Source organism: Buteo buteo, chromosome 12 (assembly GCF_964188355.1).
Source record: "Buteo buteo chromosome 12, bButBut1.hap1.1, whole genome shotgun sequence".
In the NCBI taxonomy this organism is placed as follows: Eukaryota; Metazoa; Chordata; class Aves; order Accipitriformes; family Accipitridae; genus Buteo; species Buteo buteo.
The window spans coordinates 16,378,674-16,400,248 of NC_134182.1; the positions used below are offsets into that span (position 1 = coordinate 16,378,674).

Genomic DNA, 21,575 nt, shown 5'->3' on the forward strand with positions numbered 1-21,575 from the left:
GAAAAGTAGAGCATGTTGTAAAAGTTCAGGGGGGGAGTACTGTGTTCTCTGAAGTAGTCTGACAAGCCATCTGTGATCTTAAACCTAACTTTCTATACTATACTGTGGATTGAATAGTATGTATCATGTGATTACAGGTATATTGATCCTGTTACAGTATGGGAGTATATCATTATATATCATGTATAATCAGCTGCTTCTCTTAAGCATTTATTTATAACTGCCTTAAAAATGCTTTGAGATATGCCTTATTTGAAATGAGCCAAATCAGTTCAACTGGGTTGATTTAGGAAGGTGATAAATCTGTGTCAGCAATAAGGGAGTGACTTTCTAAGCAAATAGACCCTCTTAAAAATTTTAAGGTGTCTTTACGTTTGTAAGTGCTGATTCTCTTCATAATACAGTACTGTTACTGAAATAACTTTGCTAGTAGGTAGAAAAAATTTCTTAACATGGAAGAGACTAAGGGGGGGAAAAAAGATATTCTAAAACTGTAATTGAGGTATAAAAATAACTATATATTTTAACAATTCCTATTTGGAGCCTTCAATTCCTGTATTATCTAAATTAGTTCTTTTGGATGATTGTGTGTAGGCTGTTAGTTGACATAACAGTTGCTTGAATTATGTCTTTCCAAGTTGTGTGCTTTGCAGTAAGCATTAAAATGTATATAGCATAGTAAGTGTTAATATTTGGCAGCTTGTAGTACTGGTGTTCTTATCTTACTGATTTGAATTGCTGGTGACTTTATTATGGTGTTGAAGGACCTTTTTTGCATTTTATACACGAAAGGAGTTAAATTAACCTAGCAAGTGGTAACAAGGCTAAAAAAAGCCACAAGTAGGTCTAAGTGGTTGAGTAGTGTGGTGCAGAATTTATGCTTCCTGTAACTGCCTGCACAGGAACATCAGCAGTGTCCCAAGGTTTTTTTTTTTTGATCTGCTGTGGTGGCTTAGTTTTAGTTCATTTTTATCTGAAGACTTACCCTTAGAAGATAAGGAAAGAATAAGAACCTTATTAGAGGGGAAGTCCTTTCCCTAATCATCAGTATCATATATAAAGAAATAAAAAAACACTCTTGCTATCCCTTATACATTTGATACAACTTGATTTCTGTCATTGTCCAACATAGCCACATTAGGGAATTCTTGCTCTATTTTTTGTACCTGGTGCTAACTGAAATGCTGTAATTTTGATCTTTTAGCTCATTTTTTCACTCCTAAGTTTTGGTTATACTTGTGGTCTCACTTAGGGTTGTAAGATAGGGAAAGATGTGGTTAGTTGGCATGCATATATTGTAATGGCTTAATTCCCCTGATAGACAAAATGGGAAGCTGTTGTACCTTTCAGAATCCTTTGTGGGATATTTGCTCTAAATACAGGATCTGTACAGAAAGATGTGTTGTAGAAAGCAGCTTTAAGCTTTTTTTCTGTCAGGAGCAGCAGAAATGTAAGGTCTGGTGTTAAGGATTAAAAAAAACTCCTTATTGGCTTCAGTGGTAGTAGCAAGACTGATTCAAAAGCTGACTTGTTCTAAACGTGTTGCTAGCTACTAGATGCTAGGGTGAGATTTTCCACCCAGCTAAAAATCAACTTTTGGGAGCTCTAGTTCTTAGCTGGTTTAAAAATCACTGAACACTGTTCAGAGAAGAATTAGTCAAGATAGCCTTCTGCAGAGAATCTGTTCTTCCCCTTTGTGAGCATTTGCTGTGAGAGACTGACAATGATATTAATCCTTTGAAAACTGTAACACTTCCTGAATATATTGTGTAGCTACAGCATCTGACTTGGTCACATTTGCTGTCTTAGCAATGAAAGTAATAGACAATTCGGTCAGGTTTCTTACCTCTTTATCCTACAGTGTTTTGAAGTCTGTAACAGTGGAGTTTATTATCCAAATGTGCATACTTGCTACAGAATTAACCCTTTTGAAATCTGTTGCTTTCTCTGATTTTTCCTGACAACTGGATCTGTAAGAGTTCTTTTTGGTCTTACACTTAAGATGTTTTTTTGAAAGGCTTAGCTAGAAAGGGCTAGGTTCTTTCTCCTGCATAATCAACAGAGAAAGTTTTTATTGCAAGATTACTTCTGAATTTGAATACCATAGTTTGCTAACACCTTGCTCTTCTCCTGGGGAAAGGAATGACAAATTCTGGATGCTCTTTAATACTGCTATAGTAGATAGAGTGGATGAGACAGTTCACTTCTGTGTCAAGTGAGGTGTGGTTTAGGGACATGCTGTTTTGGCCCAGGGGACTTCTGAATAATGTGCTCTGTAATGTTATCATATGACAGGTATGGTGGATTCTTTCTCAGAATGTTTAACCAGTGCTCAGGCTGTGATTTCTGCTTTTTTTTTTTTTTTTAAAGCAGATGGTTATTTATAAGTAATCCACCTGGATTGACTGTATTTTTTTTTTAAACATTGATTTGAAGGCCAGATGTCGGAAAGGCAACAAATGGACAGATGGTTTCAAACTGACTCATTAGCTATTGCTACCTAGGTATTCTAGCTAGTAAGATGATCATAAATTTACCTCATGGGGAAACACCATAGGAATATACTCAAAAGATAGGCGCTTCAGTAATACTAAATGTGATCTTATGTTGCCCATGCATATCACCCTGGTGTGTCTGAGCTGGAATTTTGAATCCCGCTCAGGAAGATGAATGTTGCAGACTCTGCCCTTTGCATTAAGAAAAAGAAATGCAAACCCATGCAGAATATGAACACGTCTTCCTCAATCTGCAACTCCTGGGTTGCTGTGGAAGAAATAATGCATATCTAGAACTTTACATACACTATAGCTATAATGTAAGATACGATAAAAGCTAGTTAAGAGACTTTCGGAAGTTCTTCTCTAGAAAGTCCTAGCAGCCCCAATAAACATGTTTGTTCAAAGTAGAAGTCCTCTGCTTACAATCTCCTTCTTTGTAGTTTGAGTTTTCTGTGAAAGTACACTAACATATAAATGCAATACATTTTAACTCTTGAAGAAGCTCTCTTCTCCTTAGTTCAGCTAAAGATCAGATAACTGAAAATGAAGAGTTTTGTACTTTGATATTTTTACTGAAGAATGTTAGATGGCCTTTCTCTTCAGCATTCCTGAAACTGGATGTTTGAAAAGCTGTCCAGTATAACTGATTGAGAGATGATTCCATATTTCTGTGCTTGAGTTATACTAAGCATAACTCTGATCTGTTACAGAAGAACAGAGGAGTAAGTGCTTGCCAGTGATCTCCCAGTAGGCAAATGTAGATTGCATACATGCATTCTGAATTCCAGAAAGGCTGGCTTTTGGTATTCTTTAATCTTCTGCTTGTATAATTCAAGAGAGTTTGAGTTACTCATCAGCTATGTGAGCAGTCTCTGCTTCAGGCATTCACTTGTACCAGCCTAACTATGTCTGTTGCTCAGCCACGTAGTGTGGAAACAGGAACGAGCTGCTGAGAGCAAATAATGCTTAAGCTACCACCACTGCCGAGACATCTGCATAGCCATAAAGTGAATTTACTGATCTAAGTCTTACCTAAAAGAGAATTGCAGAGAATTTAGGAATTTAAGAGGTACCTTCCAAATATATATTAAAGATAGGTCTGCAGGAAAAAAGTTCAGAATACCTTTTGTTGTATCAAAAGGCAGCTTTCCAATGCTGTAGCTTAAGTCCACCATTTGTGAGGTGATATTTAAAAGTATTATCAAGCTTTTAGATGAATGTAAAATACTAGTCTAATAGTGTGTTCCTCTTGGAAATTCAGCCTTGAATAGTTCAAATGGCTAACTGGCAATAAAAGTTTGAACTGCAAACTTCAAACTGCTGAACCAAATTTTCACCAGAATCGCAAGTGAATTTATTTCAAGGCATTTGGCTTTTTAAGAAGCCCTGGGTGTTACTTATAAAATGCAGTGGAAAGGTACCTTTGCACTTTTTACAAAACCATAATATTAGATCAACTGCTTCAAAAGCATAAAGCACTTAAATTACTTCACGGACTTTTTAGTTTTGAACTTTTGTTCATTATCCTTCCTTTGACTGTTGTAATAATGAACATTTTAGTGCCGCTTCCATGTTTGAAAAGGGGAGAAAAAACCCCAACAGAACCCCTACACCCACAAAAACACAAATCAAGGCTTTGTCCAGTCTTGGTGGATTGGCAATGGTTTTGTATAGAACCAAGAGCCACTTAGCGAATGGAGAGAGAATTCATTATCCTTTTATCACAAAGCATGAGCAACTTTCTCTTTAGGGTGAAAGTTGTACATTGTCTCAAGTAATTACACTGAAATTAACTCCTGTTGTAGTTTGGGCTTTGTTGTATATGTAGGCTAAGGAAGAACTGCTGCATGAACTTGCAGCACAACTAGTGCACTCCCTTGGTATGTGCTTTTATGTTCCTGGAAAAATCAGGTAACCTAATGAATGCCTATTTTAGGAGAGGGATGTTATCTTACATTTACTGTATGGTGGGAACAATACACTAGTATACTAGCTAACCTGTGGTAAGCTTACACTATTGCTCTTTTCCTTCTCCCTCCTAGCATCTTTTACTTCTGCAAAATCTTTTACTATCTTCTGCGTGAACCAGTTTACAGTTCTGGGGGATGATACAGGCAGTAGTGGTATTGTGATGTCACAAGGTCAGTTATGACACATTATAGCTTTTTCTGTTGATGTTCAGGGAGTGGGTTGGCTGGTTTGTTTACTTGTTTTAAAGCAGCAACGATTTGGTTATCTGTGAAAGGTCAGAGTCATAGCTGGTTGTGGAGCAGAATAAAACCAGAGTCTTTCTGGTGCTTCTCTGACCAGAGTCTGGAAACTTGCAAAGGACAGGGTGTTGTAGTGGGTTTTGTTTGTTTTAAACATGAGGATTTAGCTTGAGGATCATTAGTGGTTTGCTACTGGGGTTATTAAGTATGTATTTAATTATGAGGAATAACAGCATTTGATGCCTACCCTTCTGTAAAATAACATGGTAGTGTTCTTCAGATTTCTTACTTTTGAATATTGGGCTTAGTTCTTTAGCAGTGATTTACTTATGATGGCTTTGGCTGCATAGTATTTACCTTCTGAAGAAAATACTGTAAAAATGGTGAAAATCAAATTCTTTATTAGCCAAGGAATATTTAAGTTGTGCTCAGTTAAAAACTGTTCTGCTGTAGGGTACTGGTGTCTTATTAGCAAAAATTATAAAAGTTTACTGAACTAACTTAGTCCTACTCAAATATTAAGTGTTTACATACTCCAGAGATCCGAGGAGCCCGAATAAAATGCTTAATACACCTTGCAATTTTGTTAAGCCTTTAATAGGACCATTCAACTTTATTCTTGTGATGTAATTTATGATTAGCAATGTGGATAAGACCATTTCATTTATGTATGTGAGCATTTTCTGCACACAAATTATTGGAGGCTGGATAGAATAGCTTGTTATCCCAAAGCTGTATCATTAATCTAATTGTGTTTTCACATGGAAAAAAAAAATTACGCAGCTTATTTGGAGAAGAGTCACTACTGTGCAGAAGTAAGTAGGAGTCATGTCCCCTCTTTGTGCAATGTTTAGTGGTGGAGTATATATCTTAAGGTGTTTTGGGACACTGAATACTGTATTTCTCACTTCTGAGAACTAGTGTAGATAGAATTTGTGTAAATAGGAGCATATTCTGGGATAAGATGCTCCCAGCCCAAAATATCCATCTTTGAATCTGCCCTACTCTAAGCAACCTGTCTCTGGGCTAAAAGTCAGCCTTGTCTAATGAATGCTCTTACATCCTCTGCAGAGTGGAAGAGTTTGGGAAGGGTCAAGCTTCTTGCTTCTAGGAAGCATAATGGTTGTCTTCTGCTCTGCTATTGTGAGTCAGCCACTTCTAAAGGCTACTGGAGTAGCATCAGAAGAACTGAGGCTCTTGAGCACTTCATTGTGTAAGCACCCTGTACCCTCCTAGTTAAGGGGATCTTCTGAAGGTGGAAGACAGTGCTTGAAGGAAGTTCTGTCTTGATCATTCATTCTGTGTTCATGCCCTAGTCATTGGTTTATTTAAGAAGGAGTTAGGCTGATTTGTGCAACTTTGTGAATCTGTGCTTCTTGTAGGTTTGGGTTTTTTTCCTTGAAGTTCTTGGATGTGGAAACACCTTTTTTTTTACTGAAACTTTTAAACTTTTTTGGGAGGGCTTTTGCCATATAGTCCAATACAATGATTTAGGATACTTGCGGTCTAGTTCTTTCAAAATACTTTTTCAGAGTTCATTAATGATTTAGTGGATGCAGCTTAAGGTGTACTTTCACAATACTCTGAGCAAATCTGAATCGGCAGCAGCTGCTGGTTCTGCATTTCTGGCGTTGGCACTTGTCTGGTCGTGCATTTCCTAAGCTGGTTCGGAGAGTTGCAGTTGCAGAAAATAATTGACTTTTTCTGGCTCAGTTTGATTCCTTGAACCATCCATCCTGTTGTGGTGCTTAAGAAGAAAGAAAATTGGGGAGAATACAGGGTGTGCACCAGTGTAATGTTACAGGCATAAAACTTACTGAACCCCTACAATTCTTCAAACAGTAGCAAAGTATTCCTCCTTTTGAGCAATTTCTTGCTTATGACACTTTTTGGTAGTGGAAAAGCACTATTTAGTGTTTGGAAGAGGCAAGCCATAATGAAATGTCATAGCTCCATTCTTGGATCAGTGGGCTTAAAGTCAAGGTCTTTATGACTCAGCTCATCAGAGTGCTATAATCAGTTTAAAATCATCAGTGTTACATAGTTCCTTCTACGAGCGTACTGTCATGGTAACTTTTATAAGATGCAGTGGTTTATAAGATTAAATATGTAGTCCCTGATCCATGAAGGAATTTGGGCATTTGCATCCTGTTCAAACCGATGAGTAGATGCCTAGATGCTTTTGTAGATACACACATCTGAATTGTTAGTTATCTGCTACTTTTACAGTTTAAGCTGAATTTGTTTACTTTTATAGAAACTACTTTTGAAGAAACATAATGATTCTTATTTCAGAGGAGATTAAATACTTTTGCAACTGAAGCTTATTGCTTTTGTTTTAAACTCTTGTGCATTTTTACATCTAAGCAAGCAGAATAAAGAGCTTACAAATTAGACATGCTGCACTTGGTGGGTTTAAGTTTTGTCAAACACTTGAGTATACTGTCATTGGAGCAGGTGAATAAAATTAAGCAAATAGTACTGTTAAGCTAACAGGCATGCAAAAGCTATTACTTCTGTTACTGAATTTAGGGACTTGAATGCCAGGTAATAGGCTAGGTGACTTTTGAAGTGCTAGTCTGTGCTGGTGAAGGAAATAGGAAAAAAATTAATCTGATTCTTTGTTAGCGTGAATCTTTAATATTGTGTTTAGAAAGTGTACTGAAAGGTCTTTTGACATCCAGGCATAGCTTTAGTTCAAGTACTTCTATTTAGGAAAAAGTTGTATTTATGAAAAAAAACCATGTACAAATCTGTTGTAAGCCATCTGGAGTAGCTAACTACTTTCTTTGTTTCTTTCTAGGAAATACCAAAATAAAGCAGATGTTGTGTCCTGTACTGTTATCTCAAGGTTTTGCAAGTCATTCTGTTACATGCTTCTTGGCAGCAGGAATGTAAACTAATTCTTTCAGCACTGAACTAGAACCTTGACTAGGTTGCAGTTAAAGGTAAGAACAAATTCTGCCACTTGGAAATTTATGGGACGGTATAATCACTTTTACTTTGACTGTGTTTTGATTTGCAATTTGTAATTGACTAAGAATTTAACAGAACTTTCAGAACAGATTGGATAAAAGGATGTGGTGTTTTTCTTCTTTAAATGCATTTGAATTTCGCTTAATCTTATATTTAATAGGGAGGAAATATAACTTCTCTCTGCTATAGTACAAAGCACTGTTAATAAATGGAGGGGGAAAAAAAAGTAGTTTTTCAACACCTAAATGTGTGCTGACCCAGATTTTGAGGAAGGTATTGTCTCACACAAAAGACTGTACAGTGTCAGTCAGTAAAAATCACAAAGTGTTTTGCCACTGTGTGTTGAGGTCTGCTTACTGTCTGTGTGTGGTGCTTTTCCCTTCAAAGTCTGTTTCCTTGAATGTGCTAATAGCAGCAGTACTGCTTAAGTTACCTTTTTTTTTAATCAGTTACAGAAAATCTCTAAATTTTTGTTACAAGTCCACTGTTGCTTCCAACTCTTGAATCACCTTTTCAAGGGTAAAAGTTGGTGTCGTCTCCCAGGTCAGTGAAAATGTTTTGGCTGCTGGTTTTCTATCATAACTTTATCTGACAATGATAGATAAGAAGATAACTCTTGTCCCACTACTCAATCACTATCTTCTAAACTAGTGTGTAGGGAACTAAAAGTTAATGTTCTCTTACTCTGACTTCTTGTAAAAAAAGATAAATTCAATGCCACAAAATTGTATTCATTAAAAAAACCAAAACAAAACAAAAAAAAACCCAAACCCCCACAAAACCAAAAAACAAAACCACTTTACCACAAATACCTGTCATAGAGATTGCATATTTTGGTTTGTATGTCTCTGAATAATTTATTTCTGTTTTTAAACAGGGAGTATGTGTTTTGAAGACTGCCCATGAAATAGCTTTATTGCATATGCTGAATCTGCAGAATTATGATCAAGTTAAGGCCTTTCAGTCTTGATTTCACATTTTGGTATCTTTGACAGGAAGAGTTGCTTGCCTTAGATTGCGCTTGTCAATAGTGGCAGGACAAGAGATTGGCCTGTTGGTATCAAGCAGTCTAACTTGTCTTTGAAGTTGGATGATGCATAGGTCAGTGACAAGTTTGTGCCTAGGAGGTGGCATTGATTGTTCTGCTGCTACAATGAAAGAAGGGTTCAAATGTGTTTTGGTGTTTTTTTTTTGTCGTCTTGACTGCATGTACTTAATTTGCAGTGATGTAACAGGTTGAAAAAAGGCATAACTCTTCTTACACTGTGCAAGTCGTGGACTAATTTATGTTGGAATGGACCTCTAGCACTCATCTAGCCCAACCCTTGTGTCTGACTTCCTCAGATTTCTGTATGAATCAACAAGTCACCCCTCAGTTATGTAAATAAAAGGTTTAGTGTTTTACTGTGGTTCTGAAGACCTGCTGCAGAACACTTATTCTGGTCTTTCAGACCTGTTTAGGAACAATTTATTGATGATACAAATTGGTGATTCATTGCTGCCCTATTCTCACAAAAACATGTCTGAATCTTCTAGTAAACGTTCGAAAAGGTAAGAAAAGTTGTCTTAAATGCCTAATTTAGAATAAGGGATAACTCATTTCTAGTGACATACTGCTTCATGCTAATGAGTGAAATAAATTCTTCATTTTAATACCAGTAGTGTCTTGGCTAAGCATTGGTTCTCTTTCTTCAAAATCTTAGGTGCTATTTCTATAATAAAAACCTGGCTGGTGGGTGTTAGATTGATGATTGAAAAGGAGCAAACTAAATTGAACTCGAAATAGTTGATCTCTTATTGAATTTAGAGAACCACAAAAAGTGTTTCTGCATAGAAATAACTATAAACTTTATTAGGGAAGGATAGCTTTTATATAACACTTTGTAGTAGCCAAGTGCCACGTGCATCTCTTCTGAATAGCCCAGTAAAGAAGTGAGAACATGCTTATTGGCTGCAGAAAGTACGAGCAGATACAGGCAAACAAAAGGAATTTCAGTTAATATCATGGGATATAAATCTTGTCATAGTATAGTCAGTAGGGATTAACAAGAGTACAGGGCAGTCTTCTGGGTGGTATAATAAAGCCATGCTGAGTTGCAGAGCTTGAGTTAAGGACAAAATGTGACCTCAGGGTTAATAAGCCTGAAGAGGTAATATCTGATTTAACCAAGTTAACCCATTTAACCAATATCTGATTTAACTAAGTAGGCCCATTTCTCTTGGGTGCCAGTGCACCAAACTCCTGCTTCAAGGAAATGGTACAAGAGCATGAATACTGGCTTATACAGAGCTATCTTGGGTCTTAAAGACTTTAGCTTTCATTCCATTCCAGTGGAGGTGCTAGAAGCAGTAGTCTGCTTTGCACTGTGTGGGCCCAGTGTTGTTGTACTTGATGGACTGGCCTGGGTATTTGTGTGTCTTACCTATTGTTTTTTGTATAGTTAACTCTAACTCAGATAAACTATTTGCAGATAACGAAGGGGATTGCATTTCCTAGACTTAGTGTTTGGAGGAAATCTTGGTAAAGAAAACCTGAAGTTGTTACCTGGAAGACTAAGATGAGTGACGTTAAAGACATTGACTACAGCAGAGTCTGTCTGTCTTAGAATGTCACTGCATTCCTCTTCAGTGAAGTCCCTAACTGTGGTGCCAATCTGAATTAAGGGCTGCTGGCTATCAGAAGTCACACCAGCAAGCACAGAATTATGTGTAGCTAACTAGAAAAAGCACTGCATATTTTTTTAAGCTTTCATTTGGCCACAAAACTGTGAAGTTGACTTCTGCCACTTATCTGAGGGTGAAGCTGCATGATAAATGCTTCATGACTGTAAAAATGCATCAACCTGGGCACTGATGGCTTTCTACTATATGCTGTGGTTGCAAAGCTAGATTGAGAGTCCACTTAAAAGTTTTTTGTGAAGTTCGTCTTGAATATTCATCTGATATATGACATCTAACATTCTACCTACCAAACTGCATTCCAGATCAATAAGAAGCCACAGCATAGAAGTGTGCAACTCATCCATGAGACAGATGGTTGCCATATAAGCTGAGCTTGAAGATCTGCAGTTACCTAGCTTCATTCATGTTTTAATAAGGTGCAAGAAAGCAGAATATAAAATGAACCTTTGAAAAGACCACGAGTATATGTTTTTCTGGTGTTAACAACATAGCTAAAAAGGTTATAGCTCTTAACCTAGCTCCTGGTGCTCCTTTCTTTTTTTTCGCCCACTGTCTTCACTGTTGAAGGTCACTGCCCCCTTGGATCTGCTGTCTAAGCTGCTGGCTTCTAAACCCAGTGCAGTCAAAGTCACAAAGTTTCAAAATACTAAAGCTAACTTTGCACCTCTTCAGTGAAATAGTTCAAAGAGTGAGGGCAAAAATGTCTCAGCTAGCAGTTCTGAAAATAAAGAAATTGCTGGCACAATGTAGTGGTGACTAGCTGAGGCAGAGCAGAAGAGATAATTTTTTCAGGTGTTGCTACTAACATTGAAAATAGATGTGAATCCACAGTGTTAAATTATGCCTGTGATTGTTTTGTACCTCCAGACCAGTTTAAAATAGCTGAAGCACATTCTCAAATCTTCATCTCCTTTTTAACTTGCTGGTTTAAAAGTAGTATGGTGGTGGAATTTGTATGTTTTGTTTGTTTTTGTTAGTTTCTTTTCCCCCAACTGTTGTAACAATAGAAATGCAGAAATTAATTTCAAAGTTAGAGCTGTAGTTCCTAGGTATGTATTCTACCTGGTGATGGGGGTAACTTGCAAATTTTTTTCAATTCCTGGTTTAAAAGCCTATTTGGCTTCTTTCATGTCATCCTGACAGGAAAGTTTTTTTGATAGTAGGCTCTATATTAAAAGTTTATATTGATACTCAATTTCTTTGTGTCAATATATTTGGTCAGCTGAGATCCCTCCTAATGATGACTCCCATGGCCGCAACATAACCCCCCCTCTCAAAACAAAACCAAACCAACAAAAAAATACCCAACCAAACCCCAACTTCAAAACAAATAAACCCCATAGTAAGTGGGCATGAATGATAATCACTGTCCTTTTTATGTAATCCATTTTTAAGTAAAAGTAAAATACTGGCATCTTATTCTTGGATTCCAGTAATTGCTCTTTGACTCTGCCAGTACTTGTGGTTATGTAGTTAGAGTACGTGTTACAGCCAAGCTTCAAGTAGAGCTCTTGCTCAAAAATTCAGTAACTATTTGCCTGATGTAAATTTATGTAGTGCCAGCATTTTTAAGGTCAGTAAGTCAAAAGCGATCCCAATGGGATCAAAAGTAAAGATCTTTAAAGGTGGTTTCATATGTCAAATGAACTTATATTTAGTATGCATATAGTATAAATAGATAGCATAATGGAGTATGGTGATAGTACAATGATAGTGTATTTTAAGTAAACACAAGATTAGTAGAAGATGACTTACAAAATTTTGTCACTATTTCTTGTGTAAATTGAAGGGTACAGGTAATCTTTATGAATGTCAAAACTATCTACAGTGTGAGTAGACACATGTAAGGTGTAGAGTGTATGTATGCATATACATGCTAGAGGCAGAGTGCAAGTTGGAAACAGACACAAAAGAGCTTTCTACCATGGCTAAGTTTGAATTTTTTACTTAAACCAGAAAAGTTATTTCTTCCTGAACTTTCAATAAGCTTTGAAATTGTTTGTCACAGATATTTTATTTATTTGTCATTTACATCTTTAATATATAGTACAGTGTTTTCTCTGTTGAAACATCATTCTTTTTTTATAGCAGGAGCACATGTGTTTTGTAACAGGAAACTCTGGCGCTGTTTCTTTTCCACAGCACTGACTTATTAAAAATGACTGGCCTGTTGAGTGAATCCTTCTGAGGAAGAGACATTTTACAGTACACTTTTATGACCTAAGCCCAAAAGATTGATGTTGGACCATTCTCATTGTATGAAAAGATATGTTATTGCCTTTGGGACTGTTGGCTATCAAGGTATTAGTCTAGTTCTGATGTTCTCTTTGAAACTGACATGTGATCTGAAAATCATTTTATAGTGTCTACAAAAATGTTGATTATGGCTTTTAGACCTTTATAATCTAAATACATTTTGGCTGCCTTCATGACAACCAGCAAATAAATATTTCTACCTGTTAAATACAAATCTATATGGAAAGGAGCATGCTCTTCATTTACAGTAGCTGCCTGTTTTCCCCTCCATGATGTAGTAGAAAATCATGGGTATCTGTAACTGAGCAAGAACTGTCTGCCAGTTTGTAAGTAGATGTTGGGAGAAAATCAGTGGGTGTGGTTGTTTTAAATACAGAAATTAAAACTTTTGCACAGACCTGATTTTAAGACCCTTTATAATATGGGTGATCTAATACCAAAGAAAGTCTTCATTGTGTAGCTGTGGGGAAAAGGACATTGATCATGAATTTTTCTTGTGTGTCAGAGGACATGGCTTTTGTCTTCATACTTGCATACCTCAAAAGGGTAGATGTCTTTGGTTTCTTGAGCCTGAATTATTGCTTATGTTCCCTGTATATGAGATAAAGACCTCATGTAGGATTTGTATCAGGTAGGAAACATCAGAGAAGAATATATGTTAGGACTTCAGAGAAGGAAGCCTTGGGTTAAGTTTTTGCCCTGGGAAAGGGATGTCAGCTTTTGTTAGAGATTCACTGCCCTGAACACTCTTGGAAATGGCATAGCTATTGATTTAAAACTAGAGGTGAAGAGTGTACAGTAGAGTGGTAGCTAGAGCCGCTGCTTTAGCAGCGTATTGCTCAGATTCAGTTTCTTCCATTGCCACAGAGGGGGAAGGGCCAATATTTTTATCCTCTAAAGGCCTTCCGAAAGCCTTTGAGCCTTGGTGATTATTGTCATTTATCAAGTGATTGACTTCTTAATTTTTTTTTTATTTTATTTTTCCTGGAGTTGGGAAGACTGCTGGAGGAAGGGAATCCTGGGTTTCCATTCTTGATCCGAAGAATATATACTGTTTTAAAGAGTAGTCTGTGGAGCACGGATGAGAACTGAGGCCTTCTCCATTTCCGAGAAAGTTTTGGGAATTACAGCAGACATGGTCTTCCAGATTTTGAAAGTTTCAGCTAAATCTTATGTGGTGTAAACATTTTCACCAGAAGGAAACTAAATTGTTTTCTGAAACTAATGTGTTATGCAATTAAATTGCATTTAAAAATGGGATCTTTGGAATTTAAATCTCAAAGGCTGGAGGGGTACTGAGTTTTTGAGCTTACATGTATTGATTAAAACCGTGATTGAATTACTAGCTTACATGGGCACTTCATCTGTTCCTCTGCTGGCTGTGTTTTCTTTTAAGACTGAGTCTTGCTCTACAGAGATGTTTGGGGCTTAATGCCTTCAGTCCCTCAAGAAATGTTGAGAGGTTTTGATTGTTGAGAGGAAGCATAATGAAGTCTTTGTTAATTAACAACTTGGACAGTGGAAGAGTATTCACTCTTAGCACATTTGATACCATATTGGGGGGAGTGGCCAATAAGCCAAAGAGTAGGCCTTAACAGTAGAGAGAAAGATCTTGACAAGTTGGACAAATGGTCTGATGGTAACCCCAGGAAGTTTAATCAAGTCATGTGCCTGGAATAAAGTAACCTTGTCCTTCAGTACAGGCTGGGTGATCACTATCTAGGAATGAGCTTTGCAGAAAAAGAACCATGGGGTCCTGGTGGACAACCAGGACAAGTGTATTGAACGTTAGGGAACAGTGTGTCTGTAGTGATGAAAATTTGGGCCATATTAGAAAAGGTTTATCCAGTGTGTTGGGAGAATTTATTTCCCTCTGTTTGGAACTGATGAGGCTGCATCTGCAATATAGTGTGGAGTGTTGGCCCCCCCAGTACAAGAAAGGCATAGACAGTGGAGCAAGTTGAGCGAGGACCACCCTGGTACTTAGGGGCTAGAGTATGTGATCTGTGAGGAGAGGTGAGTGCTGAGTTTCTTCAGTCTGGAAGATAGATCCAGTTGCTGTGTTCCAACTATGTAATGGGAGGGTATAGAGAAGGTAGAGTTATGCTCTTCCCAGAGGTGTGTAATGAAAGACTAAGAAGCAAAGGACACAAGTGGCACTGATGGGAGTTCTGTTTTCATTATGAATGTTGTCACACTTGAACTGTTTGCACAGAGGCTGTGGAATCTCCATCATTGGAGACTGTCAAAACTTGACAAGGATGTCAACAGCCTAAGCCATCTTTGGTGTTGGATATTGTATTGATTGAACTTTGAGTAGGGGTTTGGACTAGATAACTTTTAGAGGTCTCTTCCAACATGAATTGTTCTATGATTCTGTAATTTGTGATTTCTGACCTGACTTAAATGTTATCTAGGTGCTTGTGTCAAGATTGACTTGTAGCTAGCCTAGTATGCTTAAAATAAGAGATGGTAAGACCAGGTTAGACTTATGATAGTCTTTGCTTTCTGTAGGATTTTTGCAGGCCAGTTTGGCTGAGTCCTGTTTTTAGGTGCTCAAGTCTTCACTGATCTAGCCTGAGATATTAAGAGGGACAAAACTAGATGTGAGTACCAAGGTACTGTTTTTCCACTGGAAGTGTTTTCTTTTTGTAACCTTTCATTTTGGAGAAAACAAATGTTGTTTTGTTTATTGTGTTGTGGTTGGTTTGTTGTTGTTTTGTTTTGGTTGTTTTTTTTAAAGCTGCTTTGCTAAAAAAGTAAAGTTCGGTATGGTACCACAAATTTCATTAAAATATCTCTGATTTACTTAACTAATTTGTACATAGATAAATACACAGCTGAGTTTACTGCTAGAGATAGTTGTGTATGTTGGCACTGTAGATGTGGCATTTGTGCGTAATGCCTAATAGGAATATACTGTACTCACCTGTATGCTATGTCATTTGTTTGTTATTTTCTGTAACTTCCTAGTGTTTTTAAAATGCTAGAAGTTGTTACTGTTAAAAATGAAGTTTTTAACAGAACAGGTGTTCGTCCATTTTAAGTCTTCTTTGTGCCTGCTATCACTGATAATTTTGATTGAAAACCTCAGTTTAATGAGTCAGTGAAATCCCTGTTTCTTCCATGGTCACTGAAACGGCTTGACTTTTTCAGCTAGTCTTCAAACCAGTTCCTGCCTTGTGTAGTCTGCATAATACACCCAGTGGTAGAAGGCTTTCTTCTATGTGTTTGGTGTCTTTTATAGGACCAGCTGTAAGTTGATTCCTAGACTTACTGGTTTTTTACTGATTGCAAGTCAATCTCTGCATCCTTTGTTAAAGATTTGTAATATTTAATAGAATATTTAGAATATCAAGAATATGATTTTGAATAGTATGACCTTTCTTTTCAGTTTCTTCTGTGCTGTAAAAAGTGAAGCTACTTAAGACATGCGTAAAGCTAAAATGTGAAATGTGCCTCTGGTGGTTTTTTAAAACAGTATTTTATTTTACATATATGTAAAACACAACACTTAATACTGAGCTCACAGGCTTTTGCAGTTAGATAGGTTTTGATCTTTTTCCTTAGTCATATGACTTCTTTCACACTTCTGATTTTAAGAACAGAAGGACATACTCAGTTAAAAGAATCTCATACAAGGTCTGAAGTGTTGGATGACTTCTGCCATTTTGGCAGCATTTCAGTCCTGTATTATGTTTTTACTGGGAAGAATGTTTTTGTGTGCTTTTAAAATAGCTTTATATTATGTGTAATTTGTGAATAAGTGGTCATCAGCTATTGGAATCCTTTCACGGATCTCCTTTACTGATGTTAGTTGAACTATTAAATTATGTGCAACTTGTTCAGCTCTTAACTGAGAACATCAGTTGCTGAGAACACTTGTTTGTGGTGGTGTGTAGCACTGCCTTGCTTTGCTTTTATGACACCATTTGACACTGATTCTTTTTTGTTTGCTTTTTCAAAGCAAAATCAGATTTTTCAAGAGAAAGGGTTGTGAAAAGCATTTTGGCTGGGTGTCTCACTAGGTAACGAATACCTCATTTCTGTTGCTGTGTGTTGCTTCCATTGATTTGCAGTCTTGCAAATATTCTTTTTGGATAAAGAAGGAAAAATAACAATGCAAATAATTCTGAGCAGAATGTAACTTAATACTTTAGCTTTTAAATTACATACAGTGTGAAGCTTACCATGCATAACATAAAGTTGTGTAGTTATTTTATCTTCGTTGCTATTCCAGGTAATATAATTAGAGGCCAGTAGATGATGAATACAGAGATAAAGAATGAAGATAACTTGTGGTTTCTTGTGTGTGGAATTCTTTCGATAATGTCATAAAATTGACCTGATTGGGAAAGTGGGGGAAGTTTAGGAGCGATAGTATGTGTTTGAAAGAACTTAATGACTTTTCAAGTTGCTAAAAGTACGGAAAGTATTTTGAGAATGTTAGATGCGGGTTTGAAGTCATTCTGTAACTTGCTTTTTTGTATTAGATGTGCCATTATCTGTGAAATTGGTACTTCTGGTTCTGCTTCATAAAACCCAGTTTGAGGACTATTCTTATGTTTATATGGAGTAAAATCAAATTCGCAACAACCTTTGAGCATGTTCTCTTAATTTGGTTTTGCTAGAGAGTCTGCAGCTGAGGATATGTACCTTGTACATGGAATGCCCAATTTGGAGAGCAAAAAAGGCTCAGGACGCTTTCTTTGGTGTCACACAATTCCTTTTTTTAATAGCTACTTAAGATAACTTACTAAGTACAAGACTTATGTGTTGTAACATCAGACTTGATAGCAAAAGATTGGTACATAGAGACAACTAACTGTTACACAAGCATAGAGTTCAAAAGAGGCAAAACTGGTGAGCAAACTGTTGGGGTCTATGTAACAGTGGGAAATCTCGGCACTTCATGGAGGTCACTGTAGCAGAGAGGTATTGTGGAGTTTGGATTATCTGGAGGAAAGTCCTCAAGTTATAGTCTAAGAAGGGAGGTGGGGTGCGGAATCTATCTGTAATCTTTTCCCCATTGCATTGTACTATTTTTTTTTTTTTTTTCCTCTTCTGTCAGAGAAAGCTGTGTATACTGAAAATGTGTTGAGATGAGGGGGATGGCAGAAGTAAGGATTTCTTAACATCTTTTTCTGACCTGGTAACAAACTCTTAAACTAGAACTAGATTAGCATGACTCTGTAGGCTTGTTGGGTGCTAGTGTGTGAGAGACCTAGTGACTGACTGCTCAGGATCAGTCATGGCAGAATTCTCTCAAATTCTTTTTGGATGAAGGTTGCTGTAACTTTCACATCCAGTCACTAAGGGTTTCATGGGGCAGTCGTTATTGGCATGATCAGAGGTTGTGCTGTCTGAGTTTCTGAAGTTCTCAGAAAAGTACTATGGGATCAGGGGATTAAAGAATGTATTCTCTGCTGACTTCATAAAGTGCAAGGTGGTTTTTCAGGTCTACATAGGACAACTAAGTCGAGTACAGGAGAGGAAGTCAGAAGTCCTCTAAAGCCTTAAGATAGATTATTCGCATATTACCTGCAAGCTTGCTCTCTGGAGATGGTTCTTCTCGTATATTTTGAAGTAGGTCTCCAAATATTGAAGAACTTTTAACTTTCTGTGGATTATTTTCTTCCCTTAGCTCATATCTCATGTAATTGGATACATTTTAAAATCAAGATCAACGCATTTTTGAACTTAATCATATGTAAGCACATGAACATCTTTTAGGCATGGTAGAAATGGAAATGTTGTTTTACAAAGGACTAAGTATAATTTCAGAGAATTCCATGTGAAGTTTTCTTGGATGGAAGTGGGATTTGCCTTCTTGTTTCCTTTGGCAGATGGTCTACATTCCCCTATTGTCACTTCTGCCATGCTTTACAAGAATACAGAATTAGCATAGTACATGCAAAGCTAGTGAGACCAGTTAGTTCTTATTTATAAAGTATTAGATTTTATTCATGCTGCAATGAAACTGGAAAGTGAATACTGGTGATATGGTTGTTATTTTTTCAAGCATGGATTAGTTTCTTGAGAGAAGGACAGAATTGGCAGAGCTGCAACGGTATGTGAGCTACTCTGACTTCATATGGAGAGCCTTTAATTTTGGTGAAGTAGCTCTTTGAGACACAACACCCCACTCAGGAAAAAACACTAAAAATGCAGATAGGGGTCTGTAAGTTCATACTTCATTTGTGTCATTTATTAATTACTTTTTTCCTCCCCATTATAGTTGTTGGCTTTTGCACACATGCATGCTTTATCACTTGTTTTATAAAGAAACAACACAGGAAAGGGAGAACAAAACTTGTATGGAGTGATGGTTTTATAAATAAGACTTTTCTTCTCTGTTTTCCAGATTCAATTTTGCATAAACATGGGTGCATTTTTGGATAAACCAAAAACTGAAAAACATAATGCTCATGGTGCAGGGAATGGCTTGCGTTATGGCCTCAGCAGTATGCAGGGATGGAGAGTGGAAATGGAAGATGCTCACACAGCTGTTGTAGGTATTCCCCATGGCTTAGAGGACTGGTCCTTTTTTGCTGTCTATGATGGTCACGCAGGATCTCGTGTTGCAAATTATTGCTCCACGCACTTATTAGAACACATCACTAACAATGAAGACTTTAGGGCGACAGAAAAACCTGGATCTGCTCTTGAACCTTCAGTGGAAAATGTCAAGAGTGGAATCAGAACTGGCTTTTTGAAAATTGATGAGTATATGCGCAATTTCTCAGACCTCAGAAATGGGATGGACAGAAGTGGCTCAACAGCAGTGGGAGTTATGATTTCACCTGAGCATGTATACTTTATCAATTGTGGTGATTCACGTGCTGTTCTCTATAGGAATGGACAAGTCTGTTTTTCAACACAGGATCACAAACCTTGCAACCCAAGGGAGAAAGAGCGAATCCAGAATGCAGGAGGCAGTGTAATGATTCAGCGTGTTAATGGTTCATTGGCAGTTTCTCGAGCTCTGGGGGACTATGACTACAAATGTGTTGATGGTAAAGGCCCTACAGAGCAACTTGTTTCTCCAGAGCCTGAGGTTTGTGAAATTCTAAGGGCAGAAGAAGATGAGTTTATCATCTTGGCTTGTGATGGAATCTGGGATGTAATGAGCAATGAAGAGCTCTGTGAATTTGTTAAATCTAGACTTGAAGTATCAGATGACCTGGAAAAAGTGTGCAATTGGGTAGTGGACACTTGTTTACATAAGGTATGTAACTGTTTTCTCCAAGCAGCTGTTCTAAAATGATCTTCTGTTTAGATGGGTACAGTGTTAACAGTAGTTCCTGGCCTAGTCTTTCCCTTCTCCCTCTTCCTTCCCTCAAATATTTGTACCCATTTGACTATATATCCTTGCTGAAGAGTATACAGCCTCATCCTTTGTGCCTGGAGAGGTGATAGCAATTGCAAAAATAAAGGTTTATTATTTTCTTAATGCTTGCATATGGTTCCAGCTCTAAACTTTGTGTCCAAATACAAAGTTTTAAAAATGAATAAATTCTGTGCAAGGTGTCATGGGTTTTTGGGGGGTTTTCTGTTCTTTCAAGTTGGGTAGTGTTCATATCCTTTGCATAAAACCAGTGTTTGCACCATCTCTTCTTCAAGGTATGGTTTGTCTGTCATCTGAAGTGGTGTCCTCAGCTCATTTTAGTAGCTTAGATGGAGAAGCACTACTTTTGCATCTGAGCTTACTTGTACTCCTCAAATTTAGAGTTTGTTCAGAGCAACTACAGGTTGATCTACAAATGTTTCATAGGTATACCATTTCCAGCATTCCCTGAGAAGTGCAACTCCTACTAGTGCAAATAGAGTTCTTTCATTAGGCCACAGACCAAACATGAAATTTTGAGGAAAATATTAAAATTCAGAATTCTAACACTAAAGGGTAAGTAAACTTTTTCAGAAATGTGGTATATGCTGGAATACAACCCTATGTCATATGATTGATTTAAATGTTGTGGCTTTTCTGACCAAGCACTTGACCAGCCTTGTTAAAGGACAGTCACTGTAGTATACTTTCAGTAAAACTGAGCCCTGACCTTGTGTTTATTTTACAAAGTCAGATCCTGGATCTCTGCAGTTTGTAATGATACTAGAATGTTGTCCTCTGTCTTCAGGATGTGAATTGTACCATGTAATATTAACTACAAACGATAGGATAGGTGTCCCTATATGCTTGGTATGAAAGGGAATATAGAATAACTCATGAGTACTTCTGAAGGAATTTATTCTAATGTCAGATTCCTACTTAATTTCTTCAGGAGAAGGAGTTGTTGTGATAGGAACTATCCAGTAGGTTGGGTTTACACAGAAACAGTATGTGGTAACTAATGGCACTTAATTTTTTTTGGTACAATTTTAAAATCTTTTATTTCAAACCAGGAGTTTAAATTATGGTTCTGCTGGATCTCCTTGTAAGAGACTTAGACACTGTGCTTTTAAATTGGGCTCTGGGTTATAATTTTGAAAATTAAATATAAGCAGGAAAGTGGTATCAGAGCTTACTAGTGAAGAACTGGCATTACTTTCTTCAAGGTGCTATGTGTGAAACAGGTGCATGCCGATAAACAGACTTGTAATGAATGTAATGTCTTGTCTGAATGCTCTCAAACTGAAATAAACTAGTAGCTGAAGCTAGCTATTCTAGTCTAGGATAAGTATTCTGCATTTTGTCTTGCAGCATGAGTTGTTTTTTAACTTGGCTAAAGGTAACAGTAAATGACTGTCTAATTTCTGACCTGTTTTCTTGATATGATTTTTAAACAGTTGACATATGTAAATAAGTCCATTAAATATTTTAAACTTTAAGGCAAAGAATGTACAATAAAAATCAGTAAAATTAATTTTAGTGAGTATTGTTGGAGAACTTAGAGGTTCTTACTAATCAAAATACAGTTTTATTGCAAGGTTTCTTTTTTCCTAGGTATATCTATAG

At 37.0% G+C, this 21,575-nt stretch overlaps 1 protein-coding gene across 13 annotated transcripts in view; it reads left to right on the forward strand.

Moving 5' to 3' along the window:
* PPM1B (protein phosphatase, Mg2+/Mn2+ dependent 1B) overlaps positions 1 to 21,575 on the forward strand; it is a 63,087-nt gene that overhangs the window by 18,773 nt on the left and 22,739 nt on the right. For 7 of the 13 annotated variants that reach the window (XM_075042824.1, XM_075042825.1, XM_075042827.1 and 4 more), the window contains 4 exons: positions 7,512 to 7,656; positions 8,134 to 8,227; positions 12,509 to 12,667; positions 18,987 to 19,850. In XM_075042824.1, coding sequence (XP_074898925.1) covers positions 12,635 to 12,667; positions 18,987 to 19,850 — 897 coding nt within the window. In that variant the 5' untranslated portion in view covers positions 7,512 to 7,656; positions 8,134 to 8,227; positions 12,509 to 12,634. The remainder of the gene's footprint in view (positions 1 to 7,511; positions 7,657 to 8,133; positions 8,228 to 12,508; positions 12,668 to 18,986; positions 19,851 to 21,575) is intronic. The other 6 variants (XM_075042830.1, XM_075042831.1, XM_075042833.1 and 3 more) reach the window with 4 other exon arrangements.